Source organism: Crinia signifera, chromosome 6, assembly GCF_055691185.1.
Source record: "Crinia signifera chromosome 6, ASM5569118v1, whole genome shotgun sequence".
NCBI classification, from domain to species: Eukaryota; Metazoa; Chordata; class Amphibia; order Anura; family Myobatrachidae; genus Crinia; species Crinia signifera.
Window position 1 is genome coordinate 142569021 of NC_139222.1, and position 21083 is coordinate 142590103.

The 21083-nt window shown below is 44.5% G+C and overlaps 1 protein-coding gene across 2 annotated transcripts in view; it reads left to right on the top strand.

Annotated features, from left to right (window-relative positions):
- CYB561 (cytochrome b561) overlaps window positions 1-21083 on the top strand; it is a 74958-nt gene that overhangs the window by 48941 nt on the left and 4934 nt on the right. Inside the window, exons 1-4 of one of the 2 annotated variants that reach the window (XM_083147481.1) lie at window positions 2782-3048; window positions 10150-10376; window positions 17958-18056; window positions 20720-20823. In XM_083147481.1, coding sequence (XP_083003607.1) covers window positions 10175-10376; window positions 17958-18056; window positions 20720-20823 — 405 coding nt within the window. In that variant the 5' untranslated portion in view covers window positions 2782-3048; window positions 10150-10174. Of the gene's footprint in view, window positions 1-2781; window positions 3049-10149; window positions 10377-17957; window positions 18057-20719; window positions 20824-21083 lie in introns of those variants that run through there. The other variant, XM_083147482.1, reaches the window with a different exon arrangement.

Below are 21083 nucleotides of genomic sequence, written 5' to 3' on the forward strand. Positions count from 1 at the left end.
GGATTAGAGTTTTTGCAGATTCTTGTGTGAAGTACGGACAGATTTTGGATATGTTTAGATGCATGTAACATGATTTAGTGACAGATTGAATGTGAGGAATAAAGGACAGTTCAGAGTCGAGGATGACCACTAGGCAGCGAGCTTGTGGAATAGGACTGATTAATGTTTTCTCAACAGTGATAGAGATATCAGGTTGATAACTACTCTTGGCTGGTGGGAATATAATTAATTCTGTTTTGGAAATGTTGAGTTTGAGGTGGCGAGATGACATTCAAGATGAAATGGCAGAAAGGCATTCAGAGACACGGAGCAATACTGATGGTGACAATTCAGAGGAGGATAGATAGATTTGAGTATCATCAGCGTACAGATGATACTGAAATCTGAAAAAGTTGATTAGTTTGACAAAAGAGAAGGTATAGATAGCAGAGGACCTAAGACTGAGCCTTGTGGTACGCCAGCTGACAGAGGTAGTGAAGAGGAGGTAGAATCAGAGAAGCGAACACTGAAGCAGCGATTAGATAGGTAGGATGAGAACCAAGAAAGCCTACTGCTGATTGGCTGGGGGAGGACCCAATGAATGACATCACCGGAAAGCCCCTCAAATTGAAGGAGGAGCCGCAAGTTTAAACACACTTGCGGCTCCTCCAGTTCGTATGGTGCCAGAACACTTTTATTTTTTTTAAACTCCCTGGATGCTTACTTTGGACCAAAGAGGATTTAATCTACGCCGGAGGAGCTGGTGAGTATAATTTATTTTCACAGGTATCCTAATGGATTTCTACAGAAGTGGACCCTATGTATGGATGGATGATTGTAGTGCATATTAAACTTTTATTTTTCAGGGTGTCTGTATCTTTTATTTGGCTATTGGTTACGTTATAGAACTGCAAGACCTAGCAGGCCCTTTAATGCCCTGCATGCTGGGACTTGAGGTTCACCAAGCTCCCCTGCATAACAACATAACACAATAGTTTATTATTACTATTTTTATTCTATGGTTATCATCCCGTGTCCACTGTCCAAGAGCATCGGGGACAGCCCTGGGCTTCATCATGGGCCGGGGTGCCCTGGAGAGAGGACCCCTTTATTGGAGGCTGACCCACCACAGGTTGATGCTTTGGTCCCCCGGCTGTGGCATTAGCCTGCTGGCTGTTTGGACCCAGTGCTGATTAACAAAATACAGGGGGACCCCTTCTCATTTTGACCCCCATATTTTGGGGACCAGGACCAGCCCATGAGCCTGGTACTGGTTATAGAAATACCCCAACTGTCAGCTGCCCCCCCCCCCCCACACATGCTGAGCATTCCCATATGTTAATGGGGCTGCCCGGCGAACCCCCATCCCTGCCCTTCTCTGCTCCCCGCCCCCCATGTATTGTGAACAGAATGTTCGCCATGGCTGCACACAGCCTGCGAACGCACGGAGGACTGAATGGATCTGAATAAGGTCCTTATTGTAATATAATTTAAGAGGTATAATCAGCTAGACACCCTGCCACTCTTCATGAATATCAGCATTTTCTAAGGCCGTATATATAGAGATTTTAGCAAAGGGCAGCTCTTGTTGCAAGAGCTGTGCTTTGTGATGAGAGGATTTCTGACTTTAGGTCCCGGAGTCATAGATAAATTAGGGGTACTTATGTAGTATCTGGACGCCCGATTATCGCATCGCATCCGACCAAATCGCATGCGATGCGATGCGATGGACCCGATTTTCCATAGGATTCTATGGGAAAAAGGGTCCTTTTCATTTCCCCACTATCCAACTACGCACGGAGTTGGATATAAACCTGTGGCGAGCGTAGCGAGCCACCGAGCCCGAATCGTGGTGAGCGGACGCGGATTCGTTAAAAAGTATTCCGCATCCCCTCGCTGCGCTCGCCACGCTTCGGGCTCGGTGGCTCGCTACGCTTGCCACAGGTTTATATCCAACTCCATGCGTAGTTGGATAGTGGGGAAATGAAAAGGACCCTTTTTCCCATACAATCCTATGTTAAAATGGACTCATTCCATTTTAACATTGAATCCTATGGAAAAATCGGGTCCATCGCATCGCATGCGATGTGATGCGATGGACCGGATTTTTTAATCGGGCGTCCAGATACTACATAAGTACCAAATTAGGTTATGCTGCACCATCCATGGAGGGAAACCATCTGGTTCTCCCCATCAATGGCAAAAGTATTATATAATGGCCATAAACCATTCATGAATATGAATCTTCGATGGTTGATGGCCATTCCTAAAAGAAAGGGTGGGACTGCGGTTCACACAGGTGAATGAACGCTCTCCTTCTGCAGAAAAACACCTGATTACACATCCTGCATTCACCATGATAATAGGCTAAGTAGGTTCAGACAAAAAACGATTGATATGCACTAATAATACAACTACTGCCCAGGTCTGATTAGTGCAATATTTGATATATTATAGACTCCCTCCTAAAGCACAATAGTATTTTCAATTAATACATTTGAGCAAAGAAAATTGAAAAAAATAAACATTACTGGGATGGGAGAAGCTGGGGAATACAAAGGAGGGTGCCATGTCACCCAGGGCCCAGGTCCCTTTACTGTGTTAGGTGCATGTTCGGTTTTACATTATAAACGAGTATCTTGGTTGGTGCTGCTCATACACAATGCAGCAGTGTGTGTCTGGGTATTTGTGTGTGTCACAGTCTGGGTGTAGGGCTGTAGGCACTGGGCTCACTTCACTTGTCGCAGACAGTGTTACACCTATAAACACACAGTACACGGGGCGTCTCTAACGACTCCATGGAAACAGTAGTCCCCGCCCACCCGCCATCCAGGAAATTGGGAAGGCGTCGCTGCTGCTGTAGAGTGTGACACAGCCGGGTCTTGGGAGGGAGCGTCATGAACAGGAGGATAGGGAATGTGACTGGGACAAGCGCTGCACGGTCGGCAGATGGGCACCGGCAATAAGGAGGACACAGCGGAAACAGTCACAGCAGCAGGTGCTCGGGGCTACACACGCAGTGACTGAGCAGACTGGGAGAGTGGAGACATCAGCCATCAGGAGCAGCAGGTAGGACCCTGCGCCCCTCCTGTACACCTGTTACACAGCAGCAAGGGCTCTCTATGGTCTCTGCATGATGGTGCTGTGTTCTGCCTTCTTCCAGCACGGCTGTTGGGGGGGTGTGTGTGCCGGGCTACATGGCTTGTGTAACAATCCCAGGAGTTATATAGTAGTGCATATGGTTGGGCGGGGCCACTCAAATATTTCGCACTTTTATATAATCTATAATAATGACGCCGGCCATGAGTGAAATTACTATTACTTTTCTTGGCATTGCTTAACATATTTTTTTATATCTTAAATTAAGTTTCAGTTTTCAAGAATACCCTTTGCCTGCGCTTTCTAGCAGTGTGCCTATAGCTGCACTGAAGTGACATAGCGGTATGGTAGCCCCTGGTGTGGTGGGTCACTTTGTTCGTGACAGCAGTGGTACATGTCACATGTTTTTTTCCCCGTTTTTTTTTTTCTTTTAAAGGACTAATTTTAACATTATTAAGCTCAGTGCCATAACTCCTACAGTATATGAATTATGGCACTGAGCCAGTGGATACATAATAATAAATTGGTGTATGTTTGTCACATGCCTAGTTTGCTTACATACTAGCAGTGTAATATTGAATACATGTTTCTAGTTACAAAATATTGGGCTCTATGTAGTAATATATATGGAAGACCCTTTTTTTTTTTTACATTTCAGTATTTATCTAAAAAGTCTGGACAAACCATGTGATGACGGCATGTCCCTGGGAGGAGAAAACTGGGATGCTTTGACATAGTGGGTCTAATGCTGGGTACACACCAGAATGATTTGGCCTCAATTTCGATATACTCTTGACCGATTGTATGTACATTGGGCAGGTTTTGGATTCCGATCCGATGCGCGTCCCCGCTGGTCATTTGGTCGTTTTGCAGATTCTACCTGCTGCACTCAGGATTTTAAAACGATCCCTTCAACTGGGTACAGATCGGAATTGGATCGTATGCAGTTCGTTAGCAAATTGTGTGCTCCAACAGATCGTGCGACCATAGTATGATCGTCTCATGATCGTTCTGGTGTGTACCCTACATTAGTCAGTGGTTCCCAAACTGTGCCCCATTGCATCCTGGGGTGCCTTGGAAGACTTGCAGGATTGCCCTTTACTAATTCAAATTATATATGGCTAATGCAACATAAGGGAATCCTGGGGTATGGGTAAAAATCAGAACCGGACAGGTCCTCTGGGGAGTGCCTGTCCAGGCGTGTCCTGTTCGAGGGGCTGCCTGTGATAGCTATCACCAGGGAGAGAATAAAGCCTCCCTGTATAGTCAGGGCATGTGCCAAAAACTGGTCAGTCTGGACCACACGGAGAGGCTGCAATCTCCCCTTCCTCATGTCACTGGTGAAAGATATCACAGGTATCCCCCCAGACAAGACCCCCCCTTGGAAGGGAAGCTCTGGAATGCAGTGTTTGATGTCCGTTCCGGCATTCCAGGGTCTTGTCTGGGTCCAGTTTTTACTTGTCCCTGAATCCTGTCATAACTGACTCTAATGCTGTGTACACATGGTGAGATTTCACTTTCTATTCAACCCCTATTGGATCTGTGTCTGGATCTGGTTTGGTTACAGTGTTCACATTCGATTTTGACTATGTAGTACAGATCTGTACTATATTCGATTTAGTGTCCATTTCAATTCGGTTTTACTGAAGTCCACTGAATCAAACCATGTAATTTGCCTTTGATACGGATTTGTTCCCAATGCCCGGTCCCACAGCACTGGGATCAAAAGCAGAAATAAAATTGCTTGGCAAGTCAATTTCTGGTTCGATCTCTGGCAAATCGAACGCAGTTCCATGCTGCTCAATGCAGCATCCCTACCACTGCATGCCATCCTTCCACCACCCACCTTCCCTCCTGTTCGATGAGACCGTCTATATCGCGTCGTTATCGACTTCCGCTGGGTCGAAGCATGTGTACACCGCATAAGGATAAGATTTAAACACAATTATTGTTTTCTTCTGATTTTCTCAATGAGAAACTTTTGGCCTAGGCGCGCCGTTCAAAAATATTTGGGAACCACTGGTCTATGTACTAAGCCTCGGAGAGACCAAAAGTCTCCAGAGAAAACAGGCTTCTGTAATTTTTAAACCACAAGCTGTAACATGGCAGTTAGGAGCTGATTGGCTGGTACTTTTTTCTCTTCCCTGCTTCTCTCCAGAAGCATCGCTTTTGTGTGCTTCCTTTATTGAAACCTATAGGAACTGCACAAACCGGTTGAAAAGGTGTCATCCTTTCTGTATTCAGCAAACTAAAGTTAGCACTTTACCGCTCTTTCCAGCTAAAGATGGTGAGAGTGGTACAGTCCCCATTGCCAGTAATTGGGATCCAACATTGCCTTTCTAGCTTTTAGGTTTACTAAATAGACCCAGAATTTTTGTATAAAAAAAAAAAAAAAAAAAAACTTTGGTAAATTTAAATATTCAGAACCCGAATGAGTACTTCATAACCTAGAACTATATTGAGAAATGAAGTGCATAACATATTGACTAGATTAACAGGGATAATATGGGGGTTAGGCCAGGATTCTTATACTGTGTCAAGAATGGTTATAGGGGTATGGATCATTTTTATTTTATTTTTTTAACCAGAATGACAACACAGTAAACATAAACACTTAAACGTAGTACCGCGTACGCTCGCCATGCTTTGGGCATGTGCCTCGCTACACTCGGCACACTGTTTTTTTTTTCTACCACCACGCCCTAGTGGATGGAAGGGCATGAAATACCACCTGCACATTTTTGCTCAAAAAAAACATAGGGGGTGATTCTGGTTGACACGCAGCACTGCAAAGTTCGTAGTGCTGCATGCTTAAATCCCGCCCACTGAAATGTCCACCTCCCCTCGCACGCAGATATCCCCGCAAGATTGCGAATGGATGTTTTGCATTAACATCCATTCGCAGTCCCAGAGGCCGAACCCACATCATTCGATGATCACCGACCATAGAATGATGTGGAAGGTACAGGCGAAACTAAGAGGCTCTCAGGTGTCTTAGCTGTGAGTGTGTTCTGGATGGGGAACATTGAGGCCTCCATTACCACGGGAACACCCAGCGTTTTCATGGAAACACCCATGAAACGCATTTGCCTGGCGTTCCCATGGCCACATCCCCTAGCCCACCTTCCCACGCTCCCTGCCCGCAGTGTTGTGTGCAAGCGCCCGGCGAACATATGCGCACGGACCAGAATAAGGTCCATAAATTGAGAAAGTTCCTTATTTAAGGGTGAGTACTGCTTTTAGCATTCTTAGCACTGCAGCCCCAGCCCTATGCAATAGAAATGCTGCTGGCAGCTTTAGTCATTTGCTCTGCATGACTTTTGTTTTCCTTTGCCAGCTGCAGGGGTGGATCTAGACTTTTTATTTAGACAGTGTGGTTTCCAATTCACCTCATGACAAGTAAATTGTAATAAGTGAATCCCTATGTAACTTTTTTTATTCTGTGTCTTCAATGTATTCATTCCATTCAGGTTTCTATTCCTTAGCAATAAAAAATTGTTTTTTTATTGAAAAGGCCCATACTGGTTGCAGTGTTATAAGTTTCACATAAATAGTATCATAGGACAGCGGTTTCCAGCCTTCTTTTCTCTCCTGTACGCCTCGATTAGATTTTTCGGTACTTGTGTAGTTTCAAAGCAGCACTGGTATCGCATTTGATGCAATGGTACTTGTGCAATTTCACGGTGCCCCTGCCCGCGCATCGCACGCATTAGCACACCCCAACTATCCACATTTAGCACACACCCACTATCCACATCACCCCAAAGCATGGTGAGCGGACGCGGAATGCGTCCTCCCGACCTGTTCATACCCCAACTATCCACTTCGGCGTGGAGTTTATGTTATAAAGTGTGGCAAGCTCACCGAGCCCGAAGCGTGGCCCCGCGGACGCCACACTTCGGGCTTGGTGGCTCGCTGTGCTCACCACACTTTATAAAATGAAATTAATGCCGACGTGGATAGTGGGGGTATGAACAAGTCGGGAGGACGCGTACCACATCCGCTGGCCATGCTTCGGGGTGACATGGATAGTGGGGGTGTGCTAAATAGCTCTGCATTGTATCGCACATGATCAAATCGCATGCGATGCGATCTGAGGGCAGGGGTGCCGTGAAACTGCACAAGTACCATCGCATTGCACGCAAATCGCATGTGATGCGATGCAATCCCAGTGCCGCCATAAAACTACACAAGTACCGATTTTTCATTTTAGTACCCCCTCCTCTCAATTTGAAATATCCACAGTACTTACGAGTAGAGTGGAGTGGAAGTGAGCGGTTTGCATATTCTTATATTAAGGAGTAGTGGAGGAATGATGAGCGGTCTCCTCTGTGTCTGGCTGTATACTGTCTTTGGTTTCCCACTAATGCCTGTAGGATTATTGCCGCAGCTTCTTCCACCTATTTCCAGTGCAAGGTAGATGATCGCTGATGACTGAGGGCAGTGTGGGTAGCTCCTAATGGATTGCTGGTCATGTAAAAGCATGAGAAGACGATGCAGACGGAACAGGAAGTGACGCACTGTTGTTAATCTCCACAGCAATAGGAGAGTTATTCCTCTTCCGCTATTACCAATATTTTATTTATTTATTTACAGTTTCTTATATAGCGCAGCAGATTCCGTTGCACTTTACAATACTTTCAAGTACCCCCAACCGGTCTGCAGTGTATCTCCAGGGACCAGTTTAGGAACCACTGTCATGGGACATTAGATCAGATGCAGAAACTCAGTAGCAGGGAGTCCCTGAAATCTTTTTTGTTGTGTATATAACTATTGCCAAGGTTTTATTTTTGCTCAAAGCAATGGCTACCTAGATGCTACAACCAAATATACCTAATAACACAATTACACCACAGAAAGAAATCCGTGCATGGACAGTTTATTAAGCTTGTTTGATTGATTGGGCAGTACGGATAGTGTAATGGTTAGCATTACTGCCACACAGCACTGAGGTTATGGGATCGATTCCCACCATGTCCCTAACTGTGCCGACTTTGTATATTCTCCCTGTACTTGCGTGGGTTTACTCCGGGTGCTCCGGTTTCCTCCCACAATCCAAAAATATACTGGTAGGTTAATTGGCTCCTAAGAAAATTAACCCTAGAATATCTATGTGTACATGTGGTAGGGAATATAGATTGTAAGCTCCACTGGGCCAGGGACTGATGTGAATGTTCGAATATTCTCTGTAAAGCGCTGTGGAATATGTGTGCGCTATATAAGAAACTGTTCATAAATAAAATAAGTGTTCCCGCTAAAATAGCCTGCCTCCGACCCCTCTGGTGTGACCGGGGAAGCCCGTCGCTTCCACGGCAGTGTAAAGCCTTCGGGGTGGCCTGCCCTCCCCTTCGGTGATACCGGTGGCCGGGCCCGCCCCTTTTGTGATGTTGGCGGCCCGGGACTGCCCAAAACAGTGACGTCGGCTGCCCAAAAAGGAGTCCGCCCCCCTTACGCTGCCTCCGTGCAGCGGCGCCCTGCCCGCCCTAGTTCCTAGAAGGAACACTAAATTAAGAACATCATGATTGTTACATAGGTATTTGAGAATCTAGGTCAGAGTAATATAATGTGGTTTAGTGTGGGCAGAATTATATATCCGCAAACTGCCTTGGAATGAAAGTAATAACATGTATGCATTATACAGTATATTAGAACAAATTTATAAATGGTTGGTGTGTGTTGCTTTTACTATTTGTGTTCCACAACGTGAAATGGCTTCCATGGACAGTAGCAGTGCCAGGGACAGTCACTCATCAAATAATAATTGTGCAGGTTTTCCTTATACAGTATATGTGATAGTGTAGCAGTCAGTTGGGGGAGGTGTATAAATGAAACAAAAGCTAAATCTACTCGCTATATAACAGATCCTTTAACCTTTACATGGAGAAGCCTGGTCCTGATCTGTGAGTGTTACCTACTGCCCCAGGGTGCTTGCCTCTGTTAATAAATGGAAATGCAATAGAGGAAGATGTAATTAGTTTATTGCACACACATGGATAGCGTTCTTAGCTGACACATTGTCCCCTGGCTCTGTTCTTCCTGCGTCATTTCTCTGAACTCCCCAATTATCTTATTAGTTAGAGTCACAATGTTCGGTGCTTGACTAATAACATAATAATAATCTATATTTTCTTTAGAATCAGTTCCTTTTTATTTCAGAAGGAAAATGATGTATTATACAAGCTGAAAACTAAGAAGTGAGTGTTCTGAACTAAAAGGGTAGCATAGCCTAATGTCTAAATATCCACTTTTTAATAACCTCTGGCAGTGGCGGAACTTGTGGGCCCAGGTGCAAAAAAAAACATTAATCCTCAGGGGCCCACTGCATAAATAGTAGTTCAGCCTCTAACCTCGGATGCAGTTGATTACTTTGACATAAATGCTGTCAGTCCCCCATACACTACTGCGACTTCTGCCCTGGAGAAGTCGCAGCAGATCCCCCTTGAGCAGCCAGGAATCTCCTTTTGCATGCGATCCCATTCCCCACTGCTGGGATGTTGCCCGAGTTCGATCAGAGGATAAATACCTGCGATATGGAAACAAAGTACATAACCTGCTTTACAGTGAGGGGGGTGCTCATCCCCCTCTCTCGCTGGCTCATGTCCCGAGTAGTTTTTGTTGCAGTGACTAAGTCCTTTTGTACACGTACCGATCTTTGGGAGTATGTCATTTTCATTTTTGTGATTTTTGGTACTGCTCTAGTGCACATCTTTGGGAAAATGGACTCCATGCTGTTGTACCAGTAATTTTATGCACTGCAAAGCGAGAGGTAATTTTCGCGAATGAGAGCAGATTGTGTGGTGTGAGCACATTGCACACCCTACAACCCATTATATTTAACGCCCATGGTTTGTACACCCGGGCATTATTTACCACATACTGTAAAGTCATGTTAAAGAGGCAATTTAATTCAAATCATGTTTTTATGCAGATGGAGGACAATAGGTTATCTACCACTGCTCTAGAATCTGCAATACAAATGGCGGGTGTATTATTTAGTATACCTGCAGTTTTTAGCATATAATGGCTGTCTTATTACTGCTTTATCTAATGTAATCTCTTTTCTCCCTGCAGGCATTGACTTCCTTCAATCTCCACAATGGATGACTCGCTTACACGTCACAACAGCGGCTTGATGCCATATTTAGTGGCTGCTTCCCAGATCCTGGGTGTGGCAGTGCTAGCGATCACAGGATCATGGCTATCTCAGTATAGAGGGGGATTTTCCTGGGACGGACCAGAACAATTCAATGTCCATCCAATTTGCATGGTACTGGGAATGGTTTTCTTGTGTGGGGATGGTGAGTACATGTGTCAAAGTATAACAATCGGGTAAAAGACTAATGCTCTTTTTTTTTTTGCCTTACTTTGTTTACAGGCAGTAGACTATAGTTATTATTGTTGGTTAATGATTGTCCAATAACAACTGCAGTGCAAAGAGTGGTCTCCTAAAACATGTCGTAACTGTATATGTGGTCACATGGCCTTCCAAGGTCTTGTGGCTAAACAGGGCATTTTCACGTGGGCCAGGACTTTGACCCATAGAAATTATACATTATGCAGATCAATGCAGTGATAAAACAATGGGTCTGCCGTTTAGATTGAAAGATGTGGGCAGTGTGTATAGGCACGTCCTGCCCGGCAATGTAAATGCATTGCCTTTTATTGGTGCTTGCAATGAGAGATTTGCGCATGCCAACTTACAGCTGCCACCCCTCCTCGTGAACACATAAATGTAATGTGTGGGGTTTTTCTGTTAATTGTTCTAGACCTTTTCTGTAATCACTGTGTATTTGGGTGTCTACAAAATCACCATCTTATTGGACATTTTATTGTTTAGAATTATAGCATTTACAGATCATTAAAACCTTTTTATGGTATACAATATATAAGCATATTTATTACTTATTTGACAGATTTTAAATGCCTAAATATAGTCACCAGTTTACAGTTCATGTAAGGAAAATTGGGTACTCTTTACTTAGAACGGCGCCCACGATTTTGATCTTAGGCATCGCAAGCTAAAAAAACGCGTCGGTCGCATCGCATGCGGCCAAAAAATCGCATGCGATGCGACCGACGCGATTTTACATAGGGAACCATGTTAAATGGCCCACAGACCCCAAATAGCCACCCTGAAGTGTGAAATGGCCCCCCCAATTGTTAACGCCACCCCACGATCAACGTCAACCCGAAGCGTGGCGAGCGGCGGCGGTACGCGTCCTCCGACCTTTTCATACCCCCACTATCCACGTCGGCGTGGAGTTGAGAATAGAAAGTGTGGCGAGCCACCGAGCCCGAAGCGTGGCGAGCGCAGCGAGGGGATGCGGATACCTTCACAGGTATCCACGTCCCCTCGCGGGTCTTGCCACGCTTGTGGCTCGCTGCACTCGCCACACTTTCTTTTCTCAACTCCACGCCAACGTGGATAGTGGGGGTATGAAAAGGTCGGAGGACGCATACCGCCGCCCCTCGCGGGCTCGCTGCGCTCGCCACGCTTTGGGTTGACGTTGATTGTGGGGTGGCGTTAACAATTGGGGGGCCATTTCACACTTCAGGGTGGCTATTTGGGGTCTGTGGGCCATTTAACATTGTTCCCTATGTAAAATCGGGTCAATTGGGCCATTTAACATTGTTCCCTATGTAAAAAAAACTCCCTTTAGTTTCTTGATCGTAAAAAAAAAAAAAAAAATTCTATGAATTAGAGTTGTACTCCTGTTTTCTTCGGTCTCCCTTAATGTCATAGTTTTTTTTAAATAGGTTGGAATATAACAATCTGTGACCAATCAGATGAACATAATGCTCAGAGGCAGGAGAGTGGTGTGTGATCTTTTGCTAGAGAGGGATCTGTCCATTAATGTGATTGAGTAAGGACATGGCTGCATGTGCCTGAGGAAATTATTTTGAAGGGAAATGGTGTCCATCCGGAAGTTACGGTGGAAGAGCAGGTTCCTCCAGCAATGTAATTATGTGAGGAATATAAAGTGGTACAAGATGGCTCTCTGTGCAGTCCCTTGTTTATTTATACTCTTGGTATCCATTTGCCACTATGTCCATAATGCAGTCCAATGTGCCTAGATATTATTTTAGATTCAATGACTTCTATAATGATGTGTACATAATAATGACAACTTTTATTCTCCTGAATGGAGCAACACAGCACTTAAATCCCCCCCTCCCCCATAGAGGTGAGGAGCAGTGTTAGCATTTTATTATATATATGATTATTGTTAACTTCCGTAAAGGGGAAACAAATCATGGCCAAATATTTGTCATAATTATTGTATGTTTTCTTATTTATGTTTAGTAGAACCGAACTATACATGTACATTATCAAATGTAGCAAGAATTAGCTTGTGATGACCCACTGGAAAATAATAAAACATTACTTCATGAATGAACTTTTGAATTGGCCAAAAAAGATACCACCCCATTTATATCTGGCAACACTTTAGGTTGGCTCTGGGCTTGATTCAATAACGGACGCAGTATTGATCTAAAGATGTGTCCTCATATATCCTATAACAGGGGTGGCCAAATCTGTCCTACCAATCTACCAATAGTTTATGTTTTTCAGGCAACCTGTGGATCTATAGTAAGAATGACTGTGACAGTTAGTAATGACTACAGCTGTGCACCAGCAAGGTGATTTGGAAAACGTGGACTGCTGGTAGATCTCGGACTGGTTTAACCAGCCATGTCCTATATTTTCCTTCTAGCACTCTGCATCTTTCAAAATAGTGGAGTTACACTTCACTGCTTGGTGTCACACTCTACTGTGATGCTTCCAGCACTGGTCTGGTCTGCATATCCGTGCTGAAATACAGACCACACTGTGCTAGGAGCACCACAGCAGAGAGGAACACCCCAGGTAGGGAAGAAGGACTGCAATGGTTTTGGAAGATGCATGGTGCTAGAATGAACACAACTTTTAAGCCCCGTACACACGGGGAGATATATCGCTCAGTGTCCCGTTTGCAATATGGTCGCTCAGCGACCATATTGCCCGCGATATTACACAATCGCCCCTGTGTGTACACAGCCCTAGCCTCAATATGCCACGCAGTGCAAGATGCATGACGTGAGTAATGGTGCCCATACACTTAAGCGATCAGATGTGATGCGATGTTGCATCACATGTGATCGCATCTTTTTTGGTGCCCAGTGTTTTCTCCAGCACCCGATGTCGCATGCCATCTGCATTGGGTGCTGAAAGAGGGTTCGCGGTGGAGCGGGCACCGGAGCGATGGAGCTTGAAAGCCCTGTGTGTGGAAGCACTCTCAGGAGGCGGGATTCAGCAGCGGTAGCAGATGAATTTTAAACACTGGACGGCCCTCTGATTGGCTGAGGCCGCTGAGAGAGAGCTCTCTCTAACAATCAGAGTGCTATCCAGTGTTTCAAATTCATCTGCTGCCGCTGCTCAGTCTTGCCGCCTGAAAGCACTTCATAGGCTCCTCCGGTCTCCAGTTCCACAGCCACCAGCACTCAGGTACCCGCTCCCCACTAGTACTCCGGTCCTGATCCTTCTCCGACGCCGCCAGCTCCGGTCCACACCCCCGCTCCCCGAACCTGCCGCTGATTGCATTCGAGCAATCGCATGTTGTTAAAAACCACATGCGATTGCTTATGCAATTCGATAAATATTATGTGCAGCACATAATATCTATCGACGCGTCCTTCGACGGCACGCCCATGCATCACATCGAATGTCGCCTTTAAAAATGCATGCAATCATTCGATTTATGTGGTCGAAATCGAATGATTGCATGCAATATCTCACAAAGTATGTATCGGCAGCATAAGCCTTCAGGTTCTATGCAACTTTGACAGGGTTGAAGAGCAATTCAATACTAGACCCTTTTTCACCAGAGCCCCTTAACACCCATTAACTGAACGTGTTTAAAGTTAATTGATTCATGTGTTAAACCCGTTGTGGCACCCATAACAGTCTAGTTATTGGGGATTTTTTTAACACTTGTTAAAAGCGTAAAAAAAACTGCTAAATGCTACTAGTGAGCTCACTTTGGATAATGAACATCTCATTTAGCCCTGCATACAGAGTACAACAGAACCTGTATTAGATAAAGCTGTGATTACTGCATTGTAGCATTTACTATACCAGGGCGTGACAATTTTTATAAAAAGGTAGACGGTCAATATTTCGACTACTATGGGTAGTTAAAAGTATAACCATTTGTCTGGCTCCTACACTTTCAGCCTAAGGGTTCCCATACCCTCTGCAATGCGCACTGCACGCTTTGATTTAGACCACAAATGGGGACATTGTGCGCCGCAGACCACATAATAGACACACTGCACCATTACACACTGTGCCACACACCATAATGCCCATTAAATGTTGTGCCACTCATTGCTAGGGCTTTCTTACTCAATGCCAGGAGCTTCATGCTTGATGCCACAGTGGAGTGGAATGCTGGTTGCGATAGGGGGAGTGAATTGCTGCTGCTTGTGGTAACGAGGACAGCTGCAATCCAGGCAGAATTGAAAGCAGTGACAGCCGTGGTGGGCTGCCTGGCTGTATTCAGAATCCGAGCAGGTCCGTGGCTATTTCGAAATTTCACATTGTCTCGCTAGCCAATTGGAGCTCGCAGTCCAGCAGCCAATCAGGAGCGGCAGTGGTGGCTTCTGATTGGCTGTCAGACCGCAAACTTCGATCAGAGCAATAATTCAAAATAGCTGCGGACCTGCTCTGAGTCTGAATACACTCGGACAGGACACCGCTGCCCACGCTGCTGCTGGTCTGTCAGAAGGGGGAGACAGGGGTTGGCCACCGCTGCCAATGTTCTGCCCATGACTAGATTCTGCTTCCTCCCTGCAAAAATATCTGGTCGCCATGGTGACCTGGCCCCCAGGATTTGTCGAACCTTGTCCTAATACAGATTTAAAGTTTCAGTTGCGCACAGATATGCAAGTGTCATCTAGCAAACTAATCAGCACAGTCTCCTGTGTCTCCTACCCACACTGCATTGTGACCAAGAATTCTATATGCATATATGTCGCACTGCTCATATGTAGCAGAGAGGATTTAGTCACAAGGTGAATGAAAGGCATGGAGCTTCTTTTTGAAAGGTAAATGTGTGTGTGTGTGTGTGGGGGGGGGGGGGGTAGTGACTGGAATGGCATGGCGCAACCATTTTAGGGGTGTGCATACTATTGCATTCCTGTGTGCTGCAAGAAAGAATTGTAATGTGAAGGGATAGCGCTCAAAGATGGCTATCGGGTGAAAGAAACACCTAGTTAACTTAGTGCACAGACATGATACTCACTCACTGGTCCACACTTCATAGGAAGAACCAATATTGTGCAAATCTCCCAATAAAATGACTTGTATAAAAACACTAGATAAATGGTCGCAGGTGGATGCAATGGGGTCCACGGCTACAGTCCCTCAGTCTGGACAGGAGACTCCAGTCAAAGACCACAACCAGCACAGCGTCCACAGGAGGGGGTACCACAAGTCCAGATAAAGGCAGTATGCGCTCTGGAGAACTCCTTCTTGCTGCATCTGTTTGAGTAATATATTTGTTGTTTTTACACTCTGTGTAATTTGGGGATTAGCAGCATACTTGGTTTGATTGCGCACACCTTGCCAGACTACTATCTATCCAATTCCTGTATGCTGTTAATATATTTTTGTATACAAGCAGTGCGTGTCTCAAAAAAAATCCCAGAGTTTGCATTTTTCGCATGAAAATGCCGTGGGTTAAGTAACACACACATAAAAATGTTTGGACCCTGGACCTTATACCTTGTAATTTTCTTATTTATCCAGCTTCATTCTATTAAAACTGTTGTACTTGCTGCATTATGATGGTGGATATGAGCCCAGAGAGGGCTCAACTCTGGCCCCCCGGCCTCGCTGACTGACTCCCCACACCCGACACGCTTGCTCTCCCTCAGCCATGGCCCCTGTCACTTTGGCCCACCCCAGCCCCACAGAGGGACACAGGATCCGTCCACGCTAACTGAACCCTGTGGTGTGCTGAAAGGCAGATTCCTTTACATAAACATTTACCTTATTACTCTCATGTAACTAGTGCACAGCCTGAGGCCAATTCCAGACACAGGATTCGTTAAAACAGTTGGGTGTTAAAACCCGGGGCTACTGATCATGTGTATGGGCAGTATTTAAAAGCACAATGCTATTACTAGCTGTATCTCCTTAGTAAAAGCATTGCCTCTTAAAAATCAGGTATAAACACAATCAGACGCACCAGATTTTAAAACCCGATGCTTTGTAAATAAACCCCACAGACTGTTCATCCTTGATTAATAAAACCAGTCCCCTTCATAACAAAACCCACAATAAATTTAATACAGTGGTTCTCAACCTCGGTCCTTAGGACCCCCCAACAGGTGCACATGTGCACTCATTCACCGACACATTTTAAAAGATCACAGGTGGAGATAATTATTTCACCTGTGAATGTGTGGATACCTGGAAAACATGCACTGTTGGGGGGGTCCTGAGGACCGAGGTTGGGAACCACTGGTTTAATATAATTTTAGGAGTGTGGGTCATAGGGTCGACACATGGAAAAGGTCAACTTGCATTAGATCGACATTGTCAAAAGGTTAACACAAGCAATAGTTCCACATGGAAAAGGAAGACAAGACAAAGGCGAACATGAATTTTCCTTGTTGTGGTTGTTTTCCTTTATATGTAATATACTGGTGGACATAAGTCAACATAGACACCGTTTAAGTAGACCGTGTCCCCTTGCTTCGCTCGCCGTGCTTTGGGCATGGTGCCTTGCTATACTTAGCATATTGATTCTCCCTCTATGTCCACGTGAAGAGTTAAGTATGAAAAAAAATAAAAGGCCATGGAAAAACTCATGTTGACCTATTGACTGTCTATCTAATTATTGTTGAGCTACCGCCCGCTTCCCCGTGTTAGTAAGCTATGGTCTCGTTGATAGCATCTTCTGGCAGTTAGAAGTACGAGCAGAATGATCATTTGAAATAGGTCTGTTTTGCGCACACTGGTCCGTCAGTTCCATAACCACAGCAAGCTTTGCTAGGAAGGTTATGCCTGATCTTCTCCTCTGCACATTGCCCTGTACCAAATCCCCTCCCCATCTAGGCTTCATACCATAGCCCAGGGGTAACCAAACCGGTCGTCGAGATCTACCAACGGTCCACATTTTCCACATCACCTAGCTGCTGCACAGCTGCAGTCAATACTAACTGTCACATTTTCAAACATGCTGCATTTATTCCTACTATAGATCCACAGGTTGCCTGGAAAACATGCACCGTTGGTAGATCTTGAGGACAGGTTTGGCCACCCCTGCCATAGCCCATTGAATTGACCTCTTTCTGTTCAAGCTCTGTTAGAGGCAAGTTTGCATCATAAAACTATCGTACATCATTAAAATGTGTAAAATTACTGAACTATGACTTATTAATAATGATAAAATGATCGCAACTTTTTATTTCAGCAAATTCAATCATTTACAATATTTTAGGGTACGAAAAAACGTGTTGCTGTAATATTTTTCATATGTCAAAGTTTTTTTTTTTTTTTTTTCCAAACATTTTTTAAAGTAGGAAAACCTTTAGCTCCAATCTTAAAACCTCTCTCCCATCATGCAACACCTCCTAAATATTCCACATAATTGAACCCGTTATTGAGGTTTCAAATAATTCACCTGTAACAGACATCTCTTTATTGGGCAAATTCATACTATTTGGAGTTTGGAATGTAAATTGCTGGTTGGCAGTAGCCTGGTATGGGAGGCGAAGTACACCAGCGGTGAGAATTCTGTGCCATGCAGATTTAAAGTTTGTATAACTAGGACACACAATCTTGTTTAGCTAAGGAGTATGTGTAGTAACTTATTTGCATTATCCTACAGCGCTGCTAGTGTATCGAGTGTTCAGACATGAGACCAAGAAGGCAACCAAGATCCTCCATGGAGCATTACATCTTATGGCACTGATCATCTCTGTTGTTGGTAGGTGTCGTATACTCGTGCATGGTGATGAGTTTTCAATAAGGATTTTGTATGTTGTATTCTCACCCCACTATGTTTTACACCAGACGTCATTTCTACTGGTGACCATCCTCTAGGAATACAAATCGCACCAGCACACTTAGAGAAACTGCAGAGCTCCAGCTGTCCCAGCATGCCCTGCCTTTTGAGATTTTGGTAGCCCCCTATACACATTATATACCTTAAGCATACTGCAGAAAAAAGAAGAATCTTGTTTGTGGGCACTAATAAACAATGTACAGTATGTATCGTAAGTGGTGATAATTGGTAATTAAAATGTTACCTTTATGTACTATTTAGTTTTTTAAATTAAAAAGACAATCTATTAAAAGACAATTATATTCATTAAAATTCCCTATTCTGCTGTTAATAACACAAGCGTTGACCCATTTCTATACTGTAATGCCTGATATGTGGATTCCCATTGGTCTCATGTAGTTAGTCATCACCTGAAAAGACATTCCTTACATACAAGGCAGAGTCCCGCATTTAAACAGAAGCAGGGCTAGTTTGACAATAGAAACATTTTCGGTACTTGTGTATTATCACGGCGCCCAGAAACGCTACATTTTCAACGTAGGCTAAGCTACATTGTCAGCGTAGCTGGTGCTGTGATAATACAGGAGGCAGCACTGGGAGCAGGGTGGTGTGGTTTATACTTACCCTCCTCCGGGCAGCGATCCCCGATGACTCACCGGCGGCAGCGACTGTTACTCCCTGGCGGCAGCGTTCAGTCCCCCTCCTCCGGCACTCACGGCAGACACTGTATGTAATTCAGAGTAGTGCTGCTGGCGGCACATCACATGGTTTCCCTGCTCCTCCAGCAGCACTACGCTAATTGCGTAAAGCGTCCGTGGCAAGTGCCAGAGCAGGGAGACTGAATGCGACTGCCAGGGAGTCACCATGGATCCCAGTGTGGGTCAACGGGGATCGACACGGTGCCCGGGCCAAAGGAGGGTAAGTATAGACCAGCCATTTCACCCCCACAATCCACATCATACCCCCAGTTTCCACGTCGGCGTGGAGTTGATTTTATAAAGTGGCGAGCCACCGAGCCCAAAGCGTGGCGAGCAGATGCGGATACGCGTCCGCTCGCCACGCTTCGGGCTCGGTGGCTCACTGTGCTCGCCACACTTTATAAAATCCACTCTACGCCAATGTGGATAGTGGGGATTTTAAGCATTGTGTATTTTTAGGGCTCCAGAGCCACTTACGTAGTTTACGTAGCCAGCATAGTGCTGTATTGGTATTCTAAAATACACTACGTAATGGGCGCCATGATAATACACAAGTACCCATTTTTTCCTACAGCCAATAGGTTGATATTGTTAAACAAATCTTAGATGCTTTCAAAAATAATATAGCACGTAAAACATTATCTGCAGATAATTGCTCTGTAATGATTCCTTCAACGTTATTCACTACAAATGGTTGCTGATAAATAGTGCTAGATTTAAATCAGAATATGTATTTCTCAACCATATAATGATATTCTAAACCGGTGTAACCATGGTCCAGTGTGTCAGTCACTCTTCAAGTTTCTGCTGTCCTTTCATCATGAATCAGTGGATGATAAAATATCATGATATGGTTGAGAAATACCAGGTTCTGATTTATATCTAGTATTATTTATCAGCAACCAGTTGTAGTTATTAACATTGCTGAAGGAATCATTACAGAGCAATTCTATGCAGAGAAGACAATGTTTTACGTGCTATATTGTTTTTTAAATCATGTAAGGGCCCCCATACATTAGGCCGACTTGCCCTGAGCTCCCCGGGACAGCTTGATAAGATTTGGCACTTGATGTGCCATGTTATATATCTGATAAATCGGATGCGATTTATCAGATGTAAAAACCCGGGGAAGCTGCAGCAGAGCATACACTACAATATATCTGATGCTGAAATTGGATGCAATTTCCTTTGAACTCCCACTGGACCTTCCCGTGAGTGATTCCATGGTATACAATTATACAAAAAGATATATCTGATGGGCTGGGTTAGAGGGCTAGAGGGACTGGAAACATCAGTCAAACCTCTTGCGATATATCGATTGCGCAAAAAACACTCTATTTTCCATCCGATTCTGATATATCACAGGGTACAACCAACCTAGGGGCTCCTATCAGACACTCAGGGGACTGGATGGAAAACACAAAGAATGTGGCACTTTTCAGATATATCTGCTCGAAACTTAGAAATCGGATTAAATCGTTCTAGTATTTTATCTTATGCTTATGTTTACTTTGGGGGGGGGGGGGGGGGGGGGGGAGGGGGAGGGAAAGAGGACACAAAGATGACGAAGGAATACAATATTCAATTAAGAAAAATTGGGTACTGGCAGATTCTTGAAAATGTCCCCAGTGTTAAGGGATTATAGGCCATTTACACCATATAATCCCACAGTGGGAAATCCTGTGCAAAATCGATCAAAAAACGTTCCCCATTTACAAATAGATACACCACTTAGTTATCTGCACCAGTGCTCATTTGGAAATATTACCAGGGTTTATTGTACACATGGCAATGGCTGCTTCTGGGTCAGAAACCTGCTTATTACAGTATAAAGAAGAGATTATATTCTAAATCAATGATTTTTACCAACTCCTTTCTCCCTTTCAGGGATTGTTGCGGTTTTCCAGTTCCACAAAAAGAAAGCCATTCCCGATCTGTACAGCCTGCACAGCTGGTTAGGCATTGCCACGTTCTCCTTTTACATTCTGCAGGTGAGACACTGGTTCTATTCCTTGTCCGGTCGGCTCACAACTTGCTGTCATTTCTAACATCCTACACTCCTCCCGCTTCTTGTATAATGGGCCTGTCTTACCACATTGTAAGCACCGCATGTAGTGACATGTACATGGGTGTTCTAGCCTTTTGGAGTAGAAAAAGTCTTCTAGTTTTATTGGATGTTCTCCTATAACTCACGGTTTACTTTGTATCTGTAGGGTAGATTAGTATTTGTGAAATTATATATACAAAACTA